The following is a 22305-nucleotide window of genomic DNA, read 5'->3' on the forward strand; positions in this document are numbered from 1 at the left end:
TTTGTGTTTTCTGTTTGGTGTCTAGTAGCACTTTCTAAAGTAGGTGATGTTTATTCACGTGATAGCTGCTGGCACAGACAAGGGTAGGCGGACCAGCTGGACACGTTTATATGAAAATTACCAGTAAAATTCTGGGGAAGGTCTGGGGGCAAAGTTATACCTGCCAGGTGTTTCCAAATGAACAGAGGAGTGATTAAACCACAACATTCCTGGCTTTGAGGGGCTGTCGGCGTTGCCCATCTCATTAGATTACAGTAGAGATATCTGTACACAAGAACAGGTGAGAAAACAACCAAATGTCAGAAAACATAACATGCATGCTTATTTGTAACTCGCTATCTTGATCTTGCGCTGCTGAAGAACAGCCCACACAGCGTGTCTGAAAAGCTGAGCAGGAGAAACGGGCCTTGGCATGACTGTGCTGGTTCCAGTACCACTCCTGTGAATGTTGTGCCTCCTCCTAAGAGCTGCGTTTCGTCAAAGATCAAAACCAAGATAAATCTGATGTGTGAGCAGCCACGATGGTGGCCGATGTTGCACATTTTACTCAAAGTAGAATCCCTGTGAGCTTTTATTTTCCAAAAGGCCAAACTACTGCCAATTTCCTGGAGACTAACATTATACACACACACACACACAAACACACACATACACCCTGTCCTCCTGAGGGATACTTAATGACCTAATGCATTCCCTAGCTCTGTACAATAAATGAAACCATCACAACTAGCTGGGGCTTATGTAACCATAGGGAAAAAGAAAGTTGAGTTAATACGAGTTAGTGGGTATCCAGTTTGAAGTCCTCAGAAGGATATAAAAAAGAGCTCCACCACCTCCACACTAACACACATCTCTCTGGGCCAATGCCTCCAAAACTCTATGTTGTTGAAATGGTCAAATCCTTCATTTTGAAATATGCATATTTGCTTATATATAAAATATACATATATATATATATATATTATATTCATATATTTGAAGGTTTACAGAATAACAAAACCTATTAACTGCTAGAATTTAATTCTTATGGGAATCAGGAATTGTTGCTACAGGAGACAGGAGCTTCAAACCCATGGGGACCCTGAGACACAGCAGGACTCAGTGTTAGAGTGACCAGAGCGACAGGAATTCATGATCCGACACCATCGATTAATAACTAAACACATGATCTTAAGTTTGTCATCAAAATAATGTCAACAATTTAAAAAAAGATCTATGAACGTGAACGAGTTCATTTTCATCCCCATTAACTGAACTTTGAACTAGTTCCTTTGAAGTGTTAACTGGCACAACACTGGGTATTGCTATGTGAGGTGACCAGGAAAAAACTAAATGTATGCAAATGTACGTAATGCAAGGAGACAATGTCTGCTGACTTGAGTTTATTTACCCATTAAACAGGTAACCTTAGCCATCATTGCAACAATTGCCTCGCCTGAGAAATTTGGCAGTAGCCACCACTGGTGGAGTGAGGTATGTCACATGATCAGAGCAACGCAGCTCGAGTTGGCTCCATGAACTAGCTCGCAAGCATCACTCCATTTATCATTTTTATAGTTTTGATCAAGAGGTGCTGCCAGGAGGTGACAGCAGAGTAAAAGTGGAAAACACTGAAATGTGCATGTGGCCGTGGAGTAACCCAAGAGAGCTTTAAAGGGCAGCAGAGGAAGCTGCCACAGAGGGAGAAAATTAAAGCTGAGTGGAGTCTTCAATCAGGAAATTTATGTTTAGTTTGATTAAATTTACGTTGATAGTTTTGAATTTATGTTTAATAAGATATGTTGGGAAGTGAATGGTTCGTCTCTGGCTGTGTTTGGGAGACCCCACAGGCAAAGTCTCGTTGCACTGTGCGTTTTTAGCCCTCCTGGGTGCAAGATTTGTGGCATCCTGGTGCAAAGGCAGCAAGTGTCCTGCCTCTGCATGTTATCGAAGGGGCTGCACAGGCATGTTTCCACAATGCCTCCTGGCCAGAAATAGAACGTTTTAAAGGGACTCTGTTGTTCAGCACACTTGGTTATGTCAGACATCTTTCAGTTCCAGTTCACTTTCACACACTTTCATTCTGGTAATGAACTCAGAAGGTTGCACTCCTAGAATTCATGCTGTCCATCCCAGGATTTTTTCAGCATATAGTTCCTATAAGCATTCGTTTAGCTGTTTTTATAATTTGAAGCTCTGCACGGAAAAACAGAACGAAACCCAACTTCTTGTCATACAGTAGAATACTTTCTCTCCTGTGATACAATCTCAGGTATTTCCAGGAGTGGAATTTGACAGATGGTTTGCAGCCCCAATCTACATGTCAGTTACGCCTTGATGGGAAGAAAAACTCCAGAGGTCTTAACGGCCACGAGCAAGCACGAGCACCTGAGGGAGGATCCTCACCTCAGGTTCACTGGGCTCCTATGTGTGTTAAAAATGGCCATAATGAGGTTTTGCTTGAAACAACAAGGTTCATTTACGCAGAAACATTTCACAAAGTTTAAAGCTGCACCAAGCAGGTTAGTGTTGAGCACCTTGATACAGCAGAGAGATGTAGCTCAAGTTGAGCAATATGATGTTCAGTGCCATGAAAACATGCAGCACAATGTTTTACACGGAACAAACATGAAGAATATGAGTGTATTTGTTGACTGTTTTAGAATTATTTTTCTCTATAACCTTTTTAAATTATCTTTGCTTCACTGAACCTGTCTCCACCAGTTACAGTGCTGAATCTATTCTTATGGAGTTGGAATTTGTTATTCATTTATATTTTATTTAATGATTATCTTCCAATATTAAATGACTTTAGTATGAATTTAGTTTTCTGAATAGTAGTTGTTGCATACAGTTTTCACTTTCAGCCCATGACCTTTTTTGTAAAACATTTTCACTGGACTAACATAGCATCCCCAATTCCATATATATATGCCCCCTAATATAAATGTAAAGTATTTAAATATAAAGGGCCCATTCTAGGGTAAAGAAAACAGCAATTTGTACATTTGAGATGAAACAAATTTCTGCCAATAGATCCCTTTCACCTAAATCTTACACACTGGACCAGGGGCGTCGTTAGGCCTGTTTTAGGGGGGCTGAAGCCCCCCTAAAATGTTCTTCAGCCCCCCCAAATAATTATTGGGATTTTTTTTGATTTTTTTTTTTTGATTTTCTTTTTTAAATTAAACTATTGTTTTACACATGGACAAGTTATATATACATATGTGAGTGCGTTTCTGGTTTGTATGTTTTCTCCCCCTTCAAATTACAATCCAATAGCCTCTCATCATACTTAACAATAAAAGACCGGGCACTAGGACCTTGGGGAGTCTGCATCGCTGCTGCGCTGGCTTTCTCACTCTGCCAAGTAACCTCTCTCATCAAGACAGCAGGATTACAGCCAAGGAGTTTTGCTCATAGTAAATGATGCACAGAGTGAAATTGTAAGTACAGGTAGTTACAGAATGTGGCTATCTGTAGTTGTTAACGATTGTTACCTGCTTAAATTTAGGTTTACTTGAGGCAAATGAAAGGGAATATTGTAATTTTTTCCTTCTGCTCATAATACAACAAATAAACAACTCAGAAGTTGACACAGACAGGTCCATTCTCCATCCATTGTGTGTGGTCCCTTTAAGAATTAGGATTTGGGAGTGACGCGGTTATGAAAACTAGTATATCCGTCTTTCCTTTACAAGCAGGAAAATTATTTCTCTCTATTTGAGAAAAGTTCATATTTGTGTTGTCAAATTTCACAATGACCCTGAAATTCTGTCTCTTCTGTTATCTTATACTGAATGAATGCAAGCAAAGATACAGAGAAAAATCACACTCTTTCTGATTGAACCAATCTATGAACTGTCTGAAACAATGGATATCCGCAGCCCCAAATGAGCCCCAAAAAAAATTGGTGCGCGCAAACATTCATCTTCCTTAAGGGCTAAGCCCCCCCTTTCTTTGAATCCTAGAAACGCCCCTGCACTGGACCATTAAGCTCTTTTGGTTTGATTCATATCATCAGCTCAGTCTCATGAACTGACAGTAATTATGACAGATGTATTAACCAAAGCAAACACCTCAAGGCTATGAAGGCTGCACTAATATTATCAGGTCCCCACGCTTTGACATAATTTCTATTTATCAAGAACACAGCAAATACTTCTTCTTCAAGTGAATAAATTGAATTAAGCTTAAGAAAAGCAAAAGCTGAATAGAATTAGAGCCAGAGTTTTAGTCTACATATGTTTTCCAGACTCAAAAGGTCACTCTAATCAGATAATCTTTGTGAAATTCTTGAAGGCTGACTGGAGATATCATGGTCAAGACACCAAAAACATGTTTTGTGAAGCCTAACTTGACCTTTGACCTTAGACCACCCAAATATAATCAATAAATCCATGAGTCTAAGTAAATGTCTGTACTAGATGTAATGAAAGTCACTATGGGTGTTCCTTATAATCACCTCCACAAGAACAAGGTCCCTGACATTGACCTTCACCCACCCAGATCTAATCCATTCTTTTTGAATCCAAGTAAACATTTGTACTAAATTTGAAGAAATTCCCTGAGATTTCGCCTTCACAAGGATGTGATTTGTGAGCTAACAGTGACCTTGACCTTTGACCACCAAAATCTAATCAGTAAATCTTGAAGTCTAAGTGAACATTTTTACTAACTCTTAAGACATTCTCTCAAGGCATTCTTGAGATATCTTGCTCTCAACAGTGGGACAGATTGATGGACAAGGCGACAAGTTAAATTAAAAAAATCATTTGTTACATTGCATAAAAATATACTTTAAAAATTGTTTGATCATTCAATGTGATGAATCACTAAACTAGATCACAAGACATGTTTTGGAAACAGATGACTGCCTGTAAATGCTGATGTTTAGTGTAACCAGGGTTTAAAAAGGAAAAAAACTGGTCAAGCAGAAAATTTGGTTAATTTATTAATCATTACCCAAACTGCCCCTTATAAACTGCCATCATACTTTGTAGAGTGACTATTAGGTTAAACTTTGACCTACCTCTTGGCAAATTTACTACAGTTTCCCTGTGAATAGCTTATCACCCACTTTTTTCTGAGTTTAGTTTAGCGTTAGGGTTAGGGGCAATTTGTCTGTTTGTTGTACACAGGTTTCCTAGGAGGTATTGTCCACTGAGGATCACCACAACATATCTCACAGGGCTTCTTGCTGTTTGCTTTCACACGGCCAATAGTACAAATTAAGGGAAATTAGCAAAGTTTTATTTCTATCCAAGTTGTTTGAAGACCTGCCCCTAATGTTTGAGGAGGTGTAGACATGAAGAGAGATTATTAGTAAAGTTTCCGATAAAAATATCAGAGTAAGCCAATTAGAGGCGGGGTTGGGAAGGGTCTTCACACACCTCGGATGTGGCTGTTGTATGACCTGGGTTTCTTGCTAATAAATTTGTTGGAAAGGAGATGTGTACATTTTTAGTGCATTCATCTTGTGTTTGGTTACTGATAGGAAATTCTACCCTCACAAGTCGCAACAACTCGGAAAGTTGGCGAAAGATTTGGGACACGACTAGGGTTGCAAAATTCCGGGAATTTTAAAAGTTGGAAACTTTCCATGGGAATATACGGGAATATACGGGAATATACGGGAATATACGGGAATTAACGGGAATTAACAGGAATTAATGGGAATAAACTGGAAATGTTGTGGGTAATTTAAACTAACTGTATTTACCTTGTCATATACAGACATAAATATAAACATTTTGTTGTGTCCCAGGCTGATTTGAGCCCTGAGGAAACTTTGGGTACTTGACTATATGCTTCTGCATCGTTGTGTCATTCTTAACATAGGTCTTTGCACAGTATTTGCAAATGTACACAGCCTTTCCTTCTACATTGGATGGGGTGAAATGTCTCCACACATGAGAAAGTGCACGTGGCATTGTTCTGTAGAATTACTAGTAATATTTTACAATTGATGGATAAATTATAATGGAAATAGGCTAGATGAACAGATGAACAATCCTCAATCAGCATGCTCATATATTTTCCCCAGTAATATCATCGAAACTTACCTGACTAGTCCTGCACTCTACAGCAGGCCTCAATAGCCCTGCTGTAGAGTGAAGGATGCTGGGAGTTATCTGTGCATGTGATGGAAGAATGCACAGTGGAGGGTTGAAACTCAACGTGCAGCGTGTGCTGCATTCCATACATCTTTAAAATAGAGTTTTGAATGATGTTTTTATGGCTCAGCGTTTAATTTGCATAGTTTTTTTTTTTTTCAAAATTCCCAAAATTCCCGTGCTTAATATTCCCGTGGAAAGTTTCCGGAAATTTGACGGAAACTTGCCAACCCTTTGCAACCCTAGACACGACATCCCAAGTTGTTGACGTAATTTACGCAAAAACATACTGAATGGAAATAAATGTTATGAATGGGTCATCCCCCCTGAAAACACCTATTGTAGCAATTTTGCCGTGTTCCCAAATCGGTGCCAGGGCCAAACTAAGCTGCTTGGGAAGAGCTGAACTTTGGGAACATGTGGACTCCGCTCCTACATGCATCTTCCCCAACCAGGAACCAACCAGTATTACTGCCCCCAAATGAACCTGTCCCAGGTTAATTAAGCCCCTTTTCCACCAGTCAAAAAACCCACAAACGCTCACGAACATCTGGCTTTCTTCTGCACTCTGTTCGAATGGATGAACACATTAATTTGGCAAAATAGCGAGCTGAGAGAGCTCCCAGTTTTCAGCATGTTTGTGACATCAAACATGGAAACACACAAGAGGGAAAAAAACATAATTTCAAGAAAAGTCAATAGATTAAGCCTAGATTGTAAGATTGGTCTCCTTTAAAAGACAGGACCTCAAGGTTCACTTTTTTTTATTGTACTGTGATGGCATCTTAAATCAAATTAATCTATAATAAATCAAATTACTACAAAGGAAGTTTCACAAACACAGCCGGGGTCTATGGGAGTTTTGCTCAACTTGTCCATTTGTTATTTTAGCATTGATTTTGTTAATGACTTTGGCAACAGCTTTCACATCAAGATCAAGGAGAATGACACTAGCACTGGAATGCTGAAAGAAATTGCATCCATTATTAAGATCAGAAATCACGTGAATAAAAGAAATTTTATGTTAGGAATTAATAAAGAAACACATACAGCAGAAATACAGCTCTCCACACACAAAATGTACACAACGTTTTTTAGACATTGGGTATGAAGATTGAATTGCTGTATGAGTCTTTGTCTTCCACTTCACCGTCCTCCTTGGGATCCTCTAGAAGTTTATCCAGTAGGTTTGGTGATCCCGGCTCCATCCCCGGATCTTCATCCAGAGACTGGCCTTGATGTTCAGGGTTCAGCTCTGAACGCTGAGGGAGGTCAAGGATCTGGAGCTGAGGGTCTGCACCATGCGCCTCCAGCTGAGGGATCATGGTGGTCACAGACATGGACAAGGGCATGTGCACCAGAGGTGGGCCGGACAGGGCTGCTGAGCATGGAGCGAACTGGACCCCTGAGTTGGGCATAGTAGATATGGTGGTGAGGGGCTGGGTCCAGGGGAGGTAGGTCAACCCTGAGTCTGGGAGTTCCATCTGAGGGAAGGAGCCTGGTGCTTGGGCTACTGGTATGGTCTGCAGACAGATTAGCAAAGAGATGCAAACATGTTTACAACTTTATATGTACATTGTTGTGTGACTCTACTGTGCACCCAACAAGATAACCATAGGTTGTATACAAACAGGGACGACGTGTCTCCACTTCATCAAACTTTCCAGAAATGAAACCAATATATCATAGATCCAAACACTGTATCTTGCACATTTGGAGCTAGAGTCTGTGCAGCAGCGATTGGAGGAGGAAGCTGTGGTCCCAGCGATAAAACGCACTTGACCAATCATGAGTTAGTCTCAGCGGTCAATCATGATGTTTCGCTCTGTTTTTGTGGCATGAATGAACTAATCAAAACCAAACTAACAGAAAAAATGAGAACCTGAACAATCACCCGTGTGATAAGAAAGACCTAAAATCAAAGAAACCATCTATGAGTAAAATGTATTTGATGAGTAACTTTGACTTTTTTGTTTGGTCAATGTCCCAGCAACTAACATGAAGGAGGCGGGGATTATGATCTATACTGCAACCAGCTACTAGGGGGTAAATGAGACATTTTGGCTTCACTTTCGGGGAGCAGTCACGTCCTCCATCTTTATTTGAAGTCTCTGAAAACAACAGTGGTCAAACAAGACAAAGAGTGACAAGTTTTGATCTGAACATGTCTCTTCCTCTCATAACCACCTGACAATGTGAAAATAGTTTACTGACATTTCTGGTTGAACTTCAAGAGTATTTCGGCTGCCAAAGCCAGTCGGGAGGAGAGTAAAAGCATTTTCTTCACATTTATAGAATCACTTGTGTTTTTAGACTTCTTATAAAAAGCTTTGCATACAACATCACAAGGTGACAGTATATTGTAGAGCTGTTTGAGGAGGACTCACTAATGACAAGAAATCATTCTGAAGTAGCTCTGGAGCCTTAACCCAGGACCAGAGAACAGGAAGGTTTAGAACAGGGACTGACCTAGTATAACATAATATGTGCATGTTTTTCAAACTAAGCCCAGTGCACTTTTGCTTCAACATTTAAAAGATCACTGGGGGTGTTTGACAAAAAAGCTCATTTAGGTCAGGAGTAAGTTGGGATGTGCCAATGTATCATTTACGTTAAAGGTGGCAAAAAGGTCCCAAAGGAAACTGAACATACAAAATGTCGTAGCTGTTGACTTTCAAACTTGTCTCCTTGAAATTACATTTCTATACAACTCAACTACAACAGCAAATGCATTTTGCAGGAAACATGATGACCCGGATGATGTTATTCTCAAAACATAATGAGGATATGTTATAATGTGCATACACATGTTTTCCAAGTCCCCAATTAGTTGATTCTGATCACATCTTAATTTAACCACAGCTATTTTGTTTCCTGATCCTGATCACAGAGTCTAGGTGGAGCTTCAATCCCTCCTAGGAAGTCTTTACTGCCATCCACCCCAACCTTAGAACACTTGGTCATTCATTTATTAAAACTCTCAGCAATTATATTTCCTACCAATGCAGAGAAAAATTCATCGATTTATATTAAATGGTAAACTCTCTGTACTTATATTGCACGTCTCTTGTCTTGATGACTACTCAAAGTGCTTTACAGTACTTTTTTGCCATTCACTCATTCACATACACATTCATATGTGCAGCACTGCCATATATCTACAGAGGTGCAATCCCCCATTTCAAAACCACTATTGTAGGAGAATTGAATCTACTCACCCCAAAGTTAGTGATCAGCGGTGTGTGTGTGTAGGTCAGCATGGTGTAGCTGGGGCACAGAGTCTGCATGTACAGGTCAGCCGTCAGTGTGGTGGCTGGGTAGGCCAGAGTCTGAGCTGAGAGTTCCTGCTGGCCGTATTCAGGTGAGGACCACGATGTTATGGCAGGCTGCAGGCCAGCGCCACTGGCCAGGAACGAAGGTTTCCCTCCTGTGCACTGCGGTCGACCATCTCCAGCTGCAACTGACGGCTCAGCTGTGGCGCCACTGGTGCTGTCAGAGCCAAAGGTGACTGGATACAAACAGAGGCTGAGTGTGAGTCTTTGAGAAACATGCACATGCAAAATCAATTCAGGTAGATATGTGATCAAATACCTTGTGTGTATGATGTCGGGTTGTTGCGTGCGACCACGTCCTAAAAAATGAAAATATGACATCAATTCTAAAAAAGTGTGTTGAGCATGTCAATAACTGCAGGGTAACAATTATCACATGTTGCTGCTGCAGAGTGCATGTTGATATGTAATTATGCACTATTTACACTTGTACCGATCGAGTCCAGGTGTGAGCAGCAGAAGAGATTACTGGTGTGTGTGTGTGTGTGAGTGGGCTGAGTGGGGAAAGAATTTGATATACTGCAGGGTTGGGTATATATTTGGAGGTGTGATTTTAGGATTCATTGTACATTGCTGCAGTTAGTATACTGTATATTGCGTTTTGAACATGATTTATGTTTTAAGTGTCTCTGTCGACCTGCAGGTGGGAAGAAAAGCTTATAATCAAAAAATCATGTTGACTGCATCAACCCCGAAAGATATATTTTAATAGAAATAAAATCTTGCATTTTGCAAACTTACTCACTTACTCTTAACCTTAAGTTTAGTTTATTTTTTGCCAAAACATAGATTTTGATGAGTTGCATTATGGTCTGTTGAGGAGAAGGTTAGAGTTCTGTTCAGAGGTCTCTCTTCTGAGGCTTCTAAAGCTCATGAAATATCACTGTGCCAAATTGTTTAATAGTAGCTGTTCTGTGTATACAGTCATATTCCATATTGGGATTAATAAAGGATTTCTTTTTGTTCTTATCACACAATTTTCTACAGAAATGGTTACAGAAGTGATCCTAGATACTAAGGGTTTTCAACAACAACCATTCCATGACAACTGGGCAAACTCTTTTCACTAAGAACAGGGCTGCAACAACCATGCTGACGGATTTGGTTCAATGCCAGGCCCCTGTTGGTCCGTTTTGCCTGGGGCCCCCAAAGTCTCTTGTTGTTTTTTTATGGAAATGTTTACCTTACTCTTGTTGAGGTATGAGATCAGAGGATAACACACCTTACAAAGCCATATCAGGCCAATTGTGATTTGTGAAAATAGACTATACAGATATAATGTGGTTTGTTGGTTGGTTGGTTGACATACCACATAGAAATAATACATCATTAATAACCAGAATCAGCCAACATGCTATTTTCCATCTGTGGTCTCTGAACTACAAATTACACTTGTTGTCACTGGTTTTAATCATTTATTTTGACCGAATGCACCAGATTGTTCGACTCTGTGAGAACATTATTTACATTTCCTGACCCATATATGTAATCTTAATTCATCATGCAACTGTGTTCCCATGTCCATGCAGTTCACTGGCCGGAGCAAGATTATACAATTTTTTCTTAATGCTTCTGTGACTGATGTCTGACATTTTGGCAGCTTTAACACTTTGATCCCGAAGAAGCCACAATTTAACCTCACACTCAATGACTCTGTGCTGTCAATCCCTCTCTTTCTGTGTTTCCGTCACTGTGCTGGACATGCCCACCAGGAGGTCCGTCATGCAGAACCACGTGCAGATGATCTCTTTTTAATAGACACGTGTATGCATGTCGCTATACGGTGAGTGAATAACAGGTGGCGGTTCAGTGAAATACAGAATCTTTAGTGAGAAAACTTTCTGAGGTAATGCGAGAGGCAGTGGCATCAGTCACAGTACTGACAGCTTGTGTCAGTGTTCAGGCGGTGCTTTACATGAGCTGCAGTGAGAGACTGCATCAAGCCGCCTGCAGTCATCCAGCAGAGGCATGTGCTGTAAGGTGCCTTCAGGGCTGCAGAGGTACAGGGGAGATGGTTAGTGTGACAGCTTTGACAGCAGGCGGAAACCCCTTCATTACACCCCAGGCAGATTACTTGCAATCACGAAAAGTACTTTTGGTTAGATTTGGCCCTGGTAAATAAAATCAATACATCTGGAGACATCGGTGAAACCTGACACCCACTGTGGTAAGTTAGGTGCTGACTCGTGTGTTGGCATTTCAACAATGCCGATTTGCAAACACTAGGATTTCAAACCAAAGCTTTGTGGCTACACAGTGGTTTACAGTATGTCAGTCCCCTGCCCTTCACATCAGTCAATTTGCAAAAGGAGACCAACTCGGATTTAAAGGGGAAAGCTTTTCCACATTAATTGACACTAGTGTCCTCTGCAAAGAAGGTTAGGTTTTCATCGGCATTAGAACTCAGTTTGTTATTTTGCAGGATTACGCAAAACAAATTTATGCATTTCCCCAAAATTTGGTTGAAGGGTATGGTCATGGCTAAAGAACAATATATTCACTTTTGGAGCAGATCTTGATAAAGGAGTTCCAGGGAATTTTCTCTCTGTCTTTATCTTGGAAAGATAAGACGTTGGTCTTGGCAGGAGCATGCACTACCCCTGAGCATGCTCCTAATTCTGCTTGCATTCCTCACAGCATTAAGAAATTGCATAAAAACAACAATAACCAAAAAAAAAAGAAACAACCAACATCATTTCTATTTTCAAAGTGAGTCAACCCATTACTGTGGATATTATGCACACTCTATTGTTGATATATTTCTTAAGTAGAAGAGTTGAAAACTCATGAAAACCCTATGACAGGTTTGTGAATTATCCAGAGCAATATGGGGTCACATGTCAAACCTGGACAGATGAAACCAAACGTGTCTGTATGGTAGAAACCACAAGAGGTATATTTTATATTCTCCCTTTAATAGCTTTAGCTAATTGTGCTGATTTCAACAGCTTAAACACAATGAATTGGTTGTTTTTATAAGCTGTTTTCTTTTAACCTTCCCCCAGAAGTTTTTGTTTTCATTGCCCTTTATCTGTCTGTCAGCGGGATTATAACTACCTGCAGCATCCATTTCCATAAAAGTCTGTGGAAGGGTGGAGCACGAGCCAGAGAAGAAGCATTACATTTTGGAGCAGATCTGGATAAAAGGGTGGCTCCAGGATTTTCTTTTCTTTATTATGGTGAATATTACAGTTACTTGTGTCTCACCCAATGTCAGCTGGGATTGGACCCTGTCTCAAGAAATCAGGTGGCCAACCAGCCTTGGCAGACATATGTACTTGTTATAAGAGGGCTGTTTGTCCACCGCTCTGGTACAACAGATACTACCACAGACGGCCCAAGCCATAGAAAACTGTTAAACTTCAGAGATGAAAAGTAAATAACTGAGACTTTTGTGCTGGGACAATCCTATGATGAAGGTTTAAGCACAAAAACAACGTGTCAAGGCTCAGAAAAAAGAAAATGTCTGCAGGCACCTTAAAGCTCTTCAATTAAGTTGTTATATTTCATTCATTATTTGTTTGAGCGTAGGTGTTGAAAACAACAACTTGCAGATGTACAGCGGGTTATCTGCTGCAGCTATTGCTTTTCTTGGCTGGGCTCAGTGAAATCCTTGAGTTACTTGCCTAACGGTGACATGTACAATCAGTCATAAAACAATTACTTTTTTGCAGGGTGGTGTTCAGCTTCTCGTCTACCTCTTCACAAGATGGAAAAAAATGGCAGAGACATAATAATACTATTCTGCTCACATTATGGAGTAAAGGAGCCTTTTGGCTGATGTCCAAATATCCAAAGGTATTTTCATGCTCCACAGAAATGCACTCACAGTGAAATTTTAGTGCTATGATTTACATTTTGGAGCCTATTCAAACATTTCATACTTCAGGCGTAGCATTAAGTCCTTTTCATGTTTTTCGCTCTCTCTCTCTCATGGCAGGGTGTGTATGAGGGCAGTTTTTGCATGTGCATGTTTGTGTGAACGTTTCGTGTCGGTCCTCTACTGGTGTGGAGGAGTAATACATAGCATGTGGGAGGGCTCTCTGGCAAGGCTGCAAGTTATTTTGCATAGGGCTGTGTGCCCAGCCCTGGAGTCATACAGGGAATGGTTGTAACTGTCATGGAAAAACACCTGGATTATAAAAGGTTAAAATCCCCCCTCCCAGCTGTGGGACAATCATGGGGTCCTGACTGCTCCTCTCCCGACGCAGACCGATTTCCCAGTTATTCAGAATGCCATGTTGTTCCATTTGGTCAGATAAATTCACTTTGACAACCAACAACTTGCGTCTGGTGCAGATCTTTAGATCTCTGCGAGACAGAGAGCGAGAGAGAGCGTAAAGATCATCGGGTTCATTTTTTTCGTCACGATGGTTTAGATAAGTGAAGAATGTCAGCCTGGAGAATGAGGTTGCTAAATCATCACAACGTAATCAAGGAAACGTTATTAGCAGTGAAAAATTGTCAGACAATATCCAGGGGGCACGTTGAACAGAAAATTGGCACAGATGTTGATTGCCATGGAGAATGTTTTAACAATCCCCCCCCCCCCCCAAGAACAAATTCAAGACAAACCTTTCCCAGACAGAAGCCTGACAAAGTAAATCCTGCACCTTTGCTTTAATTAGTAGCATAACTCTTCTTATTGATTTCATAAACGTTGGTTCTTGGTGTATTTTCTGTATCCTCTGCCCTTTCCAAACACAGTAAATCTCACACAGCATTGATTTGCAGTGTCAGATTAGTCCATCAGTGCATTGCCCTAAGTTACCATTGCTCTATATTCAAATAGTTACAATAAACCACCCACAGCAAATTTGTTTAATGACTCATCAAATTGCAGGGGACAACGTGGTCCAGGTTCTTTGGAAAAGGTGGAGTAACTGTTGCATAAAAGTGTCAGTAGGTAAATGAACGAGGAACAACACATCAATCATTCATTTTTACTTGAACTTCACTTTAAATGTAATTGTGTGATAATAACAGGTTCTCTACAGGTTTCTACGAGGTAAATTTAAGACAATTATGAATCAAATGTAGGCCTATTTCAAGTCCATACAGGCCCAAAAAAAATGTAATATTGCAATATTGGAAATTGGAAAAAGAATATGGAGGAAATAAACACTCACAGATTTACCTCCAAGGCTGTGGCAACACAGATTGTGTTGAACTTGAACTAATTAATTTAGAATAGATGAAATAGAAATAATGAATTTACTCCTATATTTACTTCTTTTTTGTGAGAGGAGACGCCACATTAGGTCTCAAATCTAATCACTTCCTGGGTTTGCTCCATTTCAGACCGGGTTTCACAGTCAGTGGTTCCTGTTTTGTTACTGTGAGATCAATACAGTATTTCTGATCTAAAAGGGAGGCTAAAGTCAATATCACTTCATACAAGCAACATTACCTTGTCAAAATCTAATTGAGGCTTAACATTTTGATGACTGTATAGACTTTTTAAGAAACTCTGTGTAATGTCATGTATCACAGTGCCCTCACCACAGCAGAGAGGGCTGTCTTGGTGCCGTGCGACTCCAGACTCCTCTTCCTCCTCAGCAGCTCTTTGACCGGGTCTCTTACTCTTACACCTTGATATGGTCTGGACCTGGTCAGTGCTGGTGTTGGTGCTGGAGAAAGAACAGAAAGAGACACTGTGGAATAACAATGTCGGTTCATGGCTCAAAATGTCTTCTGCTGTCTTGAGCCAATCTGTGTTCTGGTTTCATAAAGTTAATGAGCATGAACCACAGCATCCCAACCTCCCACTTCTTTATGCAAAAACTGAATGCTTGACAATAAATCACTTTTAGACACTGCTAAGCCAAAAATGTTGGAAAAGGTTTTCCTTTTGTTGCCACATCAGCTAAAATTAAGAGCCTCCTCTGAAACCTGAAAACCTTAACAAGCACAATTTCATCATAAGTCTTTTGACTAATGAAGATAAACAATACAGTCGTCAGCTTCTAATAGACAGCATTGTGGGGCAAAATACATATATATGTATATATATGTATTGCAAAAGTGTTCCAAGTACAATAGGCTCTTACAATAGGGACTTAAAATAATATAGAGGGAAACCCTACAGTTCCCACAACAAGCACTTGGTGACAGAAGAGACAAAAAAATTATTCAGAGTCACTTTCATCAGACTCAACTAAATATTTAAACCATATTTTGTTGTCTCTTGAGGAATCGGCTGTGGTTGTTGTTTATTTGTGAACCCTGCGGTCGTTAGAGCTGACAGTTTCTTTTCCAGGAAATACCACCAGTTGCCGGTGGAGCCACACTGACGGAGACCTGAAGCTAAATGGTCCCCCTGCACAAGAACACACAAAGCCTACAACCTGTTAGTTCCTGCAAGTATAAGCATGAGGGGAAATCAGATCCGACAGCACTGAAGCTGTGAACCTGCAGACAATGTCACCGGTCAGGTGATGGATGTGAGAGAGAGAGAGAGAGAGAGAGAGAGAGAGAGAGAGAGAGAGAGAGAGAGAGAGAGAGAGAGAGAGAGAGAGAGAGAGAGAGAGAGAGAGAGAGAGAATGTCACCGGCCAGTACGGCCCAGGGATATAAATCAAACAGAGAAATTATATCTTCCTCCCCACCCGAACCTGAAAAAATAAACATAATTCATAAGCAGTCATCCTGCTATCCAACCATCTACAGGTTAACTATGAGCCCTGTGGGGAGGTTTGTGTCTTTGAAAAAGACTGAACTTTCCATATTACAGCCTACTGCTTTATTTAGATTTACCTTGGTATTTTCTTTAAGCGCTGATGTGAACTCACTCCCAGCAGGAAATGAAAGATTGATAGAACATCTTGTGGAAAGTACATAAAAATGTGATTTAATTATAAATATGTAAATATTAACACATAAGCCAGCACCAATACTAACACCAATGTGCCATGCACACACAAGAATATGGTTGTTTTATGATTTTTTTTAAATAGCTGTCATCCTCCCCTGAACTTTTGATTATAGAATATAGTGAGATACCGGCCAAGCTGCACCAATTACAAACAGTTTAGAACGAAGTTGGTTTTCCTGTGTTCTCCCGGTGTCCCCTCCTCACCTGTGTGTTCCCTGTGTCTCTGTGTGTGTGTGTGAGTGTGTGTGTGTGTGTGTGTGTGTGTGCGTGTGTGTGTGTGTGTGTGTGTGTGTGTGTGTGTGTGTGTGTGTGTGTGTGTGTGTGTGTGTGTGTGTGTGTGTGGGTGTGTGTGTGTTTGTGACCTGTGGGCGCGGCCTTCTGCTGCACCTGGTCAATCTGCACACCTTCCATCTGCTCATCAACCCTGCAATGCAAATACCCAGGTCTCCTGCCATTCCTTGCCAGACTATACCAGCTCAGGTGGTGTAAGCTGCTTTGTACAAACTGCTATACTCTAGTTACTCTTGCAAACTTCTAGTGTTCATAATACTCTTTCTTTTGGCCAGGACTTTGTTGCCAGTGCCACCACCTGCCGTGCCTGCTTCCCCCCCCTCACTACAATCAGCCTCCCGGACTCTCCATTCCTCCCTCTGCTCGTCTGCCTGCCCCCTGACTCAGCAATTACCATTCCCCCTTCAAAAATCATTAAAGAGCCATTACCTTTTCCACTCCTCTGTCTGCTTATAGATCCAATTAAACCAAAACCCCGACAGAAGTCTGACTGCCCATTTGGCTGCTGTTCTGTTGTACAACTTCAGTCCCATTCCAACATTGACTCGGACTACTGGCATGAGATAACTCAGTAGGGTTTTGTTGTTGATTTGGTTACTGACGAGCGGAGCTGCAGCTCAACAAGCAGGTGTTTGGTTGCACGAGAAAACTAATCAAGAGCCCACATGAAAAACACAATGCACTGTAGGCCATGACTGATTTATTCTCCATTCAGCAGTAAACCTGCTCTGTGTCCCTGAGACCTCAAAGTTCTTGAGAAAATTATTTGAAATTGTGTATAAAGTTATTTTACGCTGTATTTCAGAACAGTAGGTCGAAACTGCTGAAGTAACTGGTAAATATTTGAGAGAATTCAGGAGAATGGAGGCTGTCGGATTGAAAAAAACTGTAAAGTCAGGCATTAATACAATTTGAAAAGATGAATGTGGTATTTTTGTTTCAATGCATTGCCCCCGAAAATGGCAAATGGCAAGAATACAGATAGCTATTGTACTACTACATACAACAGTACAAATAATCAGCTACTCAGCCGTAATAAGTAACCAGGCCCTTCCCCTTGGCATATTTACAATTGTACCGATCTAGTCTAAACCTGCTTGTTTGGACTGATCAGTTTTCTTTTGTTTTTCTGTTCTAAACCTGCTCCAGAGCTTCATAAAATGAAACAGAATTTGCTTTCTTACTGTTCACTTGTTTGTTTGACAGGAGTTCTCTTTTGACATCACATGTTGGCTATAACAGAGTTTAGCAATCAATTCAATCTTCAGACCTGAATTCAAAAAGCAATGTTGAAATAAAATAGTAAAAATCATCCAAATGATCTAGCGGTGATTTAGATCCACAGCTTGAAACAGTTGGGGATCGATGCTGTTATCTGACGATCTACAAGAAGACATGTTCAGGAGCCACACTGCCCCGCCCCATTGCTGTTGGTCGCCTGTATTTTCAAATTGGACCCATGTTGAAAGTAGCAAGGTCCAAATCGCACCAAACTGTACTGTACTGCACTTTCCTGGTAAATGAACAATAGACATGCAAATATGAAGCTGATAAAATGCTTTCCATATATAGCTGGACAAACAGAAAGACTAACAGCGAGACAGCGAGACGTTTGTGGAATTAATAGTTTTGTCATATCTGATGTTTTTTGTCGCTGAATTGATCAAATGTCATTCAACCTTTTTTTTGTCTCTGTTTCAGTGATTGCACCGACAATCATTAGCTCGGAATGAATTCCAGAGTGTTTTGTTAACTTTCACCGAAAGGCAGTTCCCTGCCTGCTCCTCTGACCTTCATCCTGTTAGTGCTGTTTCCATCTCTCCCTGTGACAGAGCGGGAGACCTGTGATGATCTACAATGAAATTGATCAAGCATAAACTTGGATGAATTTAATGACGTCAATTTACTCCAAATATTCACCTTACTTATGAACGATAAACTTGAGAATTAATTAAAAACTTTATTTTAAATGTTGCCAACATGATCTTCAAATTAATTGACAGCCAAAACAACTGTAAATAAAAAATGGCAAGTATATGGGTAGGTGTCAATGAGTAACTTTAATTACCATTTAAAACAGTTTGAATGAAATATAAAATGAAAGAGGTCGATGAGATTGTGGAATAACTTGAAGGTATATTTCAGCTGCCTAGGATATAGTGGTTCAGTGCATAGGTCAAGCCAAATAATTCAGAGTAAGCCAGAGTAATACCTTCCAGTCCTTTAATTCTACTTGTCTCTAGATGGACAGCATTTTTGATGATGTCTACATGTCCGTCCAAAGTCTTCCATTGGTGTAAACAGCGTTGAGACCAGGTGAGTCATCACTTTTTCAACATCCCTGTAGACCCACGCTGGTTTTACGCCACTCAACTGCAAAATGTACTTTTGTCTTTATGCATCGATCCCCACAATAATATCCCCCGATATGTACAGTATCTTCTAGAATCCAAAAGAGTTCAGTTGCCTGTTCAGACGTGGTATTAATATCCATCCTGAGAGATCAGGGAGAGATGAGAGAAAAAAGTTTTCTGGTGTAAACAAAATAGGTTTCCTTACCTCTGTGAAGCAGCTAATGAAAGAACCTGTGAGGTGAGCAGCATGCTACAAGAAGGGCTGTCTGCACTCTCGCCAATTGTCTTGAGGATATATGATAGTCTGCTACATCTTAAGGAAGAGCTTTTCATTCGAAAACTACATGGTTATTTTGTTTGGTTTACTCTGTATTTTCTCCATTCGGAATCACTAGGTGGAGAAAAGTCAGTTTTGCTGATTTAATCATCTTTAGCAAGCTACCTTACAGTGGTTGGATGTAACAAAGTACATTCACTTTGATATTGTAATCAAGTGCATTTAGCATGTGTCTGTACTTTAATTCCGCCGATTTGTTTTTAGATACTTTTCAATTTAACTCCACTACATAAGACAGCAAATATAAGCACTTTCTACACAACTACATTTTTACAATGTACGGCACTGAAAAAGAAACACTTTAAATGGATTCAAAAGAGACTCAGCCATACGGATGTAGTAAACCATTGTATCAGGGTAAAGGCTACACTCAGATAGTACTTTAACTGTTAATACTTTAAGTATATTTAAAAGCAAGTACCAACTTTATCAAGTGGAAAGTAGAAAATGTATATGATACTTTTACTTCTGTACATTTTTGTTGGTTTATTTATACTGACATGCCCACCCATTTTCAATAGAAGGTTAAAATGCCTTGAACAAGCACTTGAATGCTTCATACTGCACATGACATTTTGTATGAGACTAAGGCCAGGGGAGAAGGTCAGTCGATGATTACTTAATCATTAGACATTTGTTGACATGGTGAAAACATGTGTTTTGTAGACCCATTCGTCCAAACCAACCTCCTCCTAATGCAGAATTTGTGACTGTATATAATGGGTCACCAAACTACCCCCCCTGATATAATTATGAGCCCTAGAGGTTACCTAACAATAAGATATTTGTAATAAGCTGCTGCACAAATCCCCTGTGGTGTTGCTTTTCACAGGAGAAAAGTCTTGACCAAATTAGCACTGGTAGAGAGGGAAGCTGCTGTGGAATTTTAAAATTGCAGGTACATCGCCAACTCTAGGGAGGTCAGGAAATAAGGCTGTCACACAGCCAATGCTAACAACAGATTTATCAAGATTTTTGGTAAAGGACTGAAGGAGTGTGCTGCAAACAGGGGTGTGGTTCTTAGCATGACAAGTTATTTATAAACAGTGCAATTCCTCCCCCATAGATAAATGGTAAAAAAGCAAAGTTAGGTTGATGGTACTGTATATGATCTTGGAATTTAAATTTTAACAGAAGCTGTTGTTGTCTTTCATACCCCTCCATTTTAAGTCATACATGAGCACACACAGACACAATCCCCATGGCACATGCACGCAAAAGAGGAAGCTCCACAGCTGTGCCGTCTTTTGCTGTGGCAGAGGTCTGTCGACCTTTTTGCATATCAAGATTACAAGCCAATAGCAGAATGGAGCCAACTTTCAAAATACCATCTTCCTCTTTCCAAAAGAGACAGACACACTAGCTTCAAAAGTGATCCTGACCGATTCAACACAGTAAGGATTATCGTTAGTGTTCCAGAAATCCCCAGATCATTCAGTTAGGTAGGTTATGGTGGGAGAACAACTGGTTGTGTTGAGGTTATGGCTTTACAAACCCTGTTTGTCTGATGAGCAAAAGCTTGTGTTAAACAAATCCGTTTCAACTGATTAAGTTATAACTATGGAAATAAATGAGGTTCAGCTAAATCAAATGTTTTCATCCGAGTAACAACTCATCACCTGAAGTAATCAACCAGATCATTATCTACAAATGATTACAAACAATTGCTGAAATTGATTAAAATTATAAATAAGTTTCGGCACAAATCCATATCAGCAGGAATCATAAGTTCATGTAGACCTCAAGTGAAAACTGAATTTAACACACCGTACAAAGGTTTAGGTGAAACATCTTTGCTTAAAAAGTTTTTAGAAACTTTTTTACCACCTTCACATAAGTCAAAGTTAGTTTAAACACGCAAATCCTACACTTTACGTCAGTATATGTTATATCAATGACAATCAACATTAGGGTTTGTTTATCTCATGTAAACAACAAATGATGTGATGAACTTACGTTTGTCCCAGTGCATTCTGCTTGTCGTGCTAATACGATATAGTCAAACTGAAGAAAATCAAAGTGGCGGGTTGACTGACGTTCTTTATAACAACTGGCGAACAATCCCCTTGGGATGTCACAGTTTCTTCAACCACAAATCTCCCTGATGTATCTAGTTTCACTGCTGGTGCTATTTAAGTTGAATCATAAGTACGAGAGATAAAACATTTTAAAAAGAGTAAGGGATGCCAAATTGTGGAAAATGGTGTGAATGCATGACAGATCAAAAAATAGTAATCAATTACAATGTTTAATTTAAAAAGCCATAAACAAATGTGAATTTATTGTACGTATTGTTTGTAGGTGACTCTTTTCTTTTTTTTGATGACTACTGGCAGGTCAAGGGCACTCCAGTGGCCAACTAGCTTAGTTAGTGGGCAGGAACCAGTGCCCCACTGGGTCTACCCCTGCATATAAGTTCATTATTCATTACCTTAATTTAATGTAATGTTAATATTAAGCCTATATGTATCAAAATCTGTGGAAATCCACTGATAACCATAACCCTATACTGCAAAGAATAGCTGAGGGAAGAACTGTTGTTGGTCAAAAAGTAACTCTCTAAAACCATTAATTTTTTTTTCATGTCATTTCATGCACAGGTTGATTTGACCCACATTATACAACATGTTGAGTTTTCAAAGTTTTTAGCTTTCTATGTGTTCGCCAGCAAATCTTTCACTGCTGTTGCGCCTAGTTCCAGGCTTTTTCCTGAGGTAACGATGCCCTCGCCCTACCTCTGTACTTAATCCAAAATACATATACACGGCTTTGAAATAGTGGAGATTATAAACTGTGACTGAATGTGCAAGATATGCTTCACACACTGAACGCCGTTCATGCATATCACAAATAAGACTTTAGGGGGAAAATAAAGAGCATAACAAATAATAACCAAGCCATTTGAAATATTTATCTAAGGTTGCCACTTGAAAAACTCAAGACACTCCTGCTTGAAAGGCAAAAAGGTGAACTTGCTAATAATTAGAATTTATGAGTTCATGACTGGAGAGGAGCCAATGTGG

The 22305-nt window shown here is 40.0% G+C and overlaps 1 protein-coding gene across 1 annotated transcript; it reads right to left on the reverse strand.

Annotated features, from left to right (window-relative positions):
• Window positions 1–6880: 6880 nt before the first annotated feature.
• Window positions 6881–21273, reverse strand: LOC133003855 (POU domain class 2-associating factor 1). Its single transcript, XM_061073670.1, has 5 exons — window positions 21239–21273; window positions 14930–15057; window positions 9687–9726; window positions 9314–9603; window positions 6881–7618 (listed from the first exon to the last, which is right to left on the reverse strand). Exons 1-5 carry the CDS (start codon window positions 21252–21254, stop codon window positions 7190–7192), a joined length of 903 nt encoding a protein of 300 aa, XP_060929653.1. The 5' UTR covers window positions 21255–21273; the 3' UTR covers window positions 6881–7189.
• Between the last annotated feature and the right edge of the window lie 1032 nt (window positions 21274–22305).

The sequence above is a fragment of the Limanda limanda genome, chromosome 6 (assembly GCF_963576545.1).
Source record: "Limanda limanda chromosome 6, fLimLim1.1, whole genome shotgun sequence".
Taxonomy (NCBI): domain Eukaryota; kingdom Metazoa; phylum Chordata; class Actinopteri; order Pleuronectiformes; family Pleuronectidae; genus Limanda; species Limanda limanda.

Bases quoted from the DNA above. Each gene is read 5' to 3' on its own strand.
- LOC133003855 (XM_061073670.1), bottom strand. The intron at 9,727-14,929 runs GTGAGGGCACTG...TTCATTTTTTAG, and splicing joins AGACAGCCCTCTCTGCTGTG to GACGTGGTCGCACGCAACAA. The intron at 7,619-9,313 runs GTGAGTAGATTC...ATCTGTCTGCAG, and splicing joins CGCTGATCACTAACTTTGGG to ACCATACCAGTAGCCCAAGC.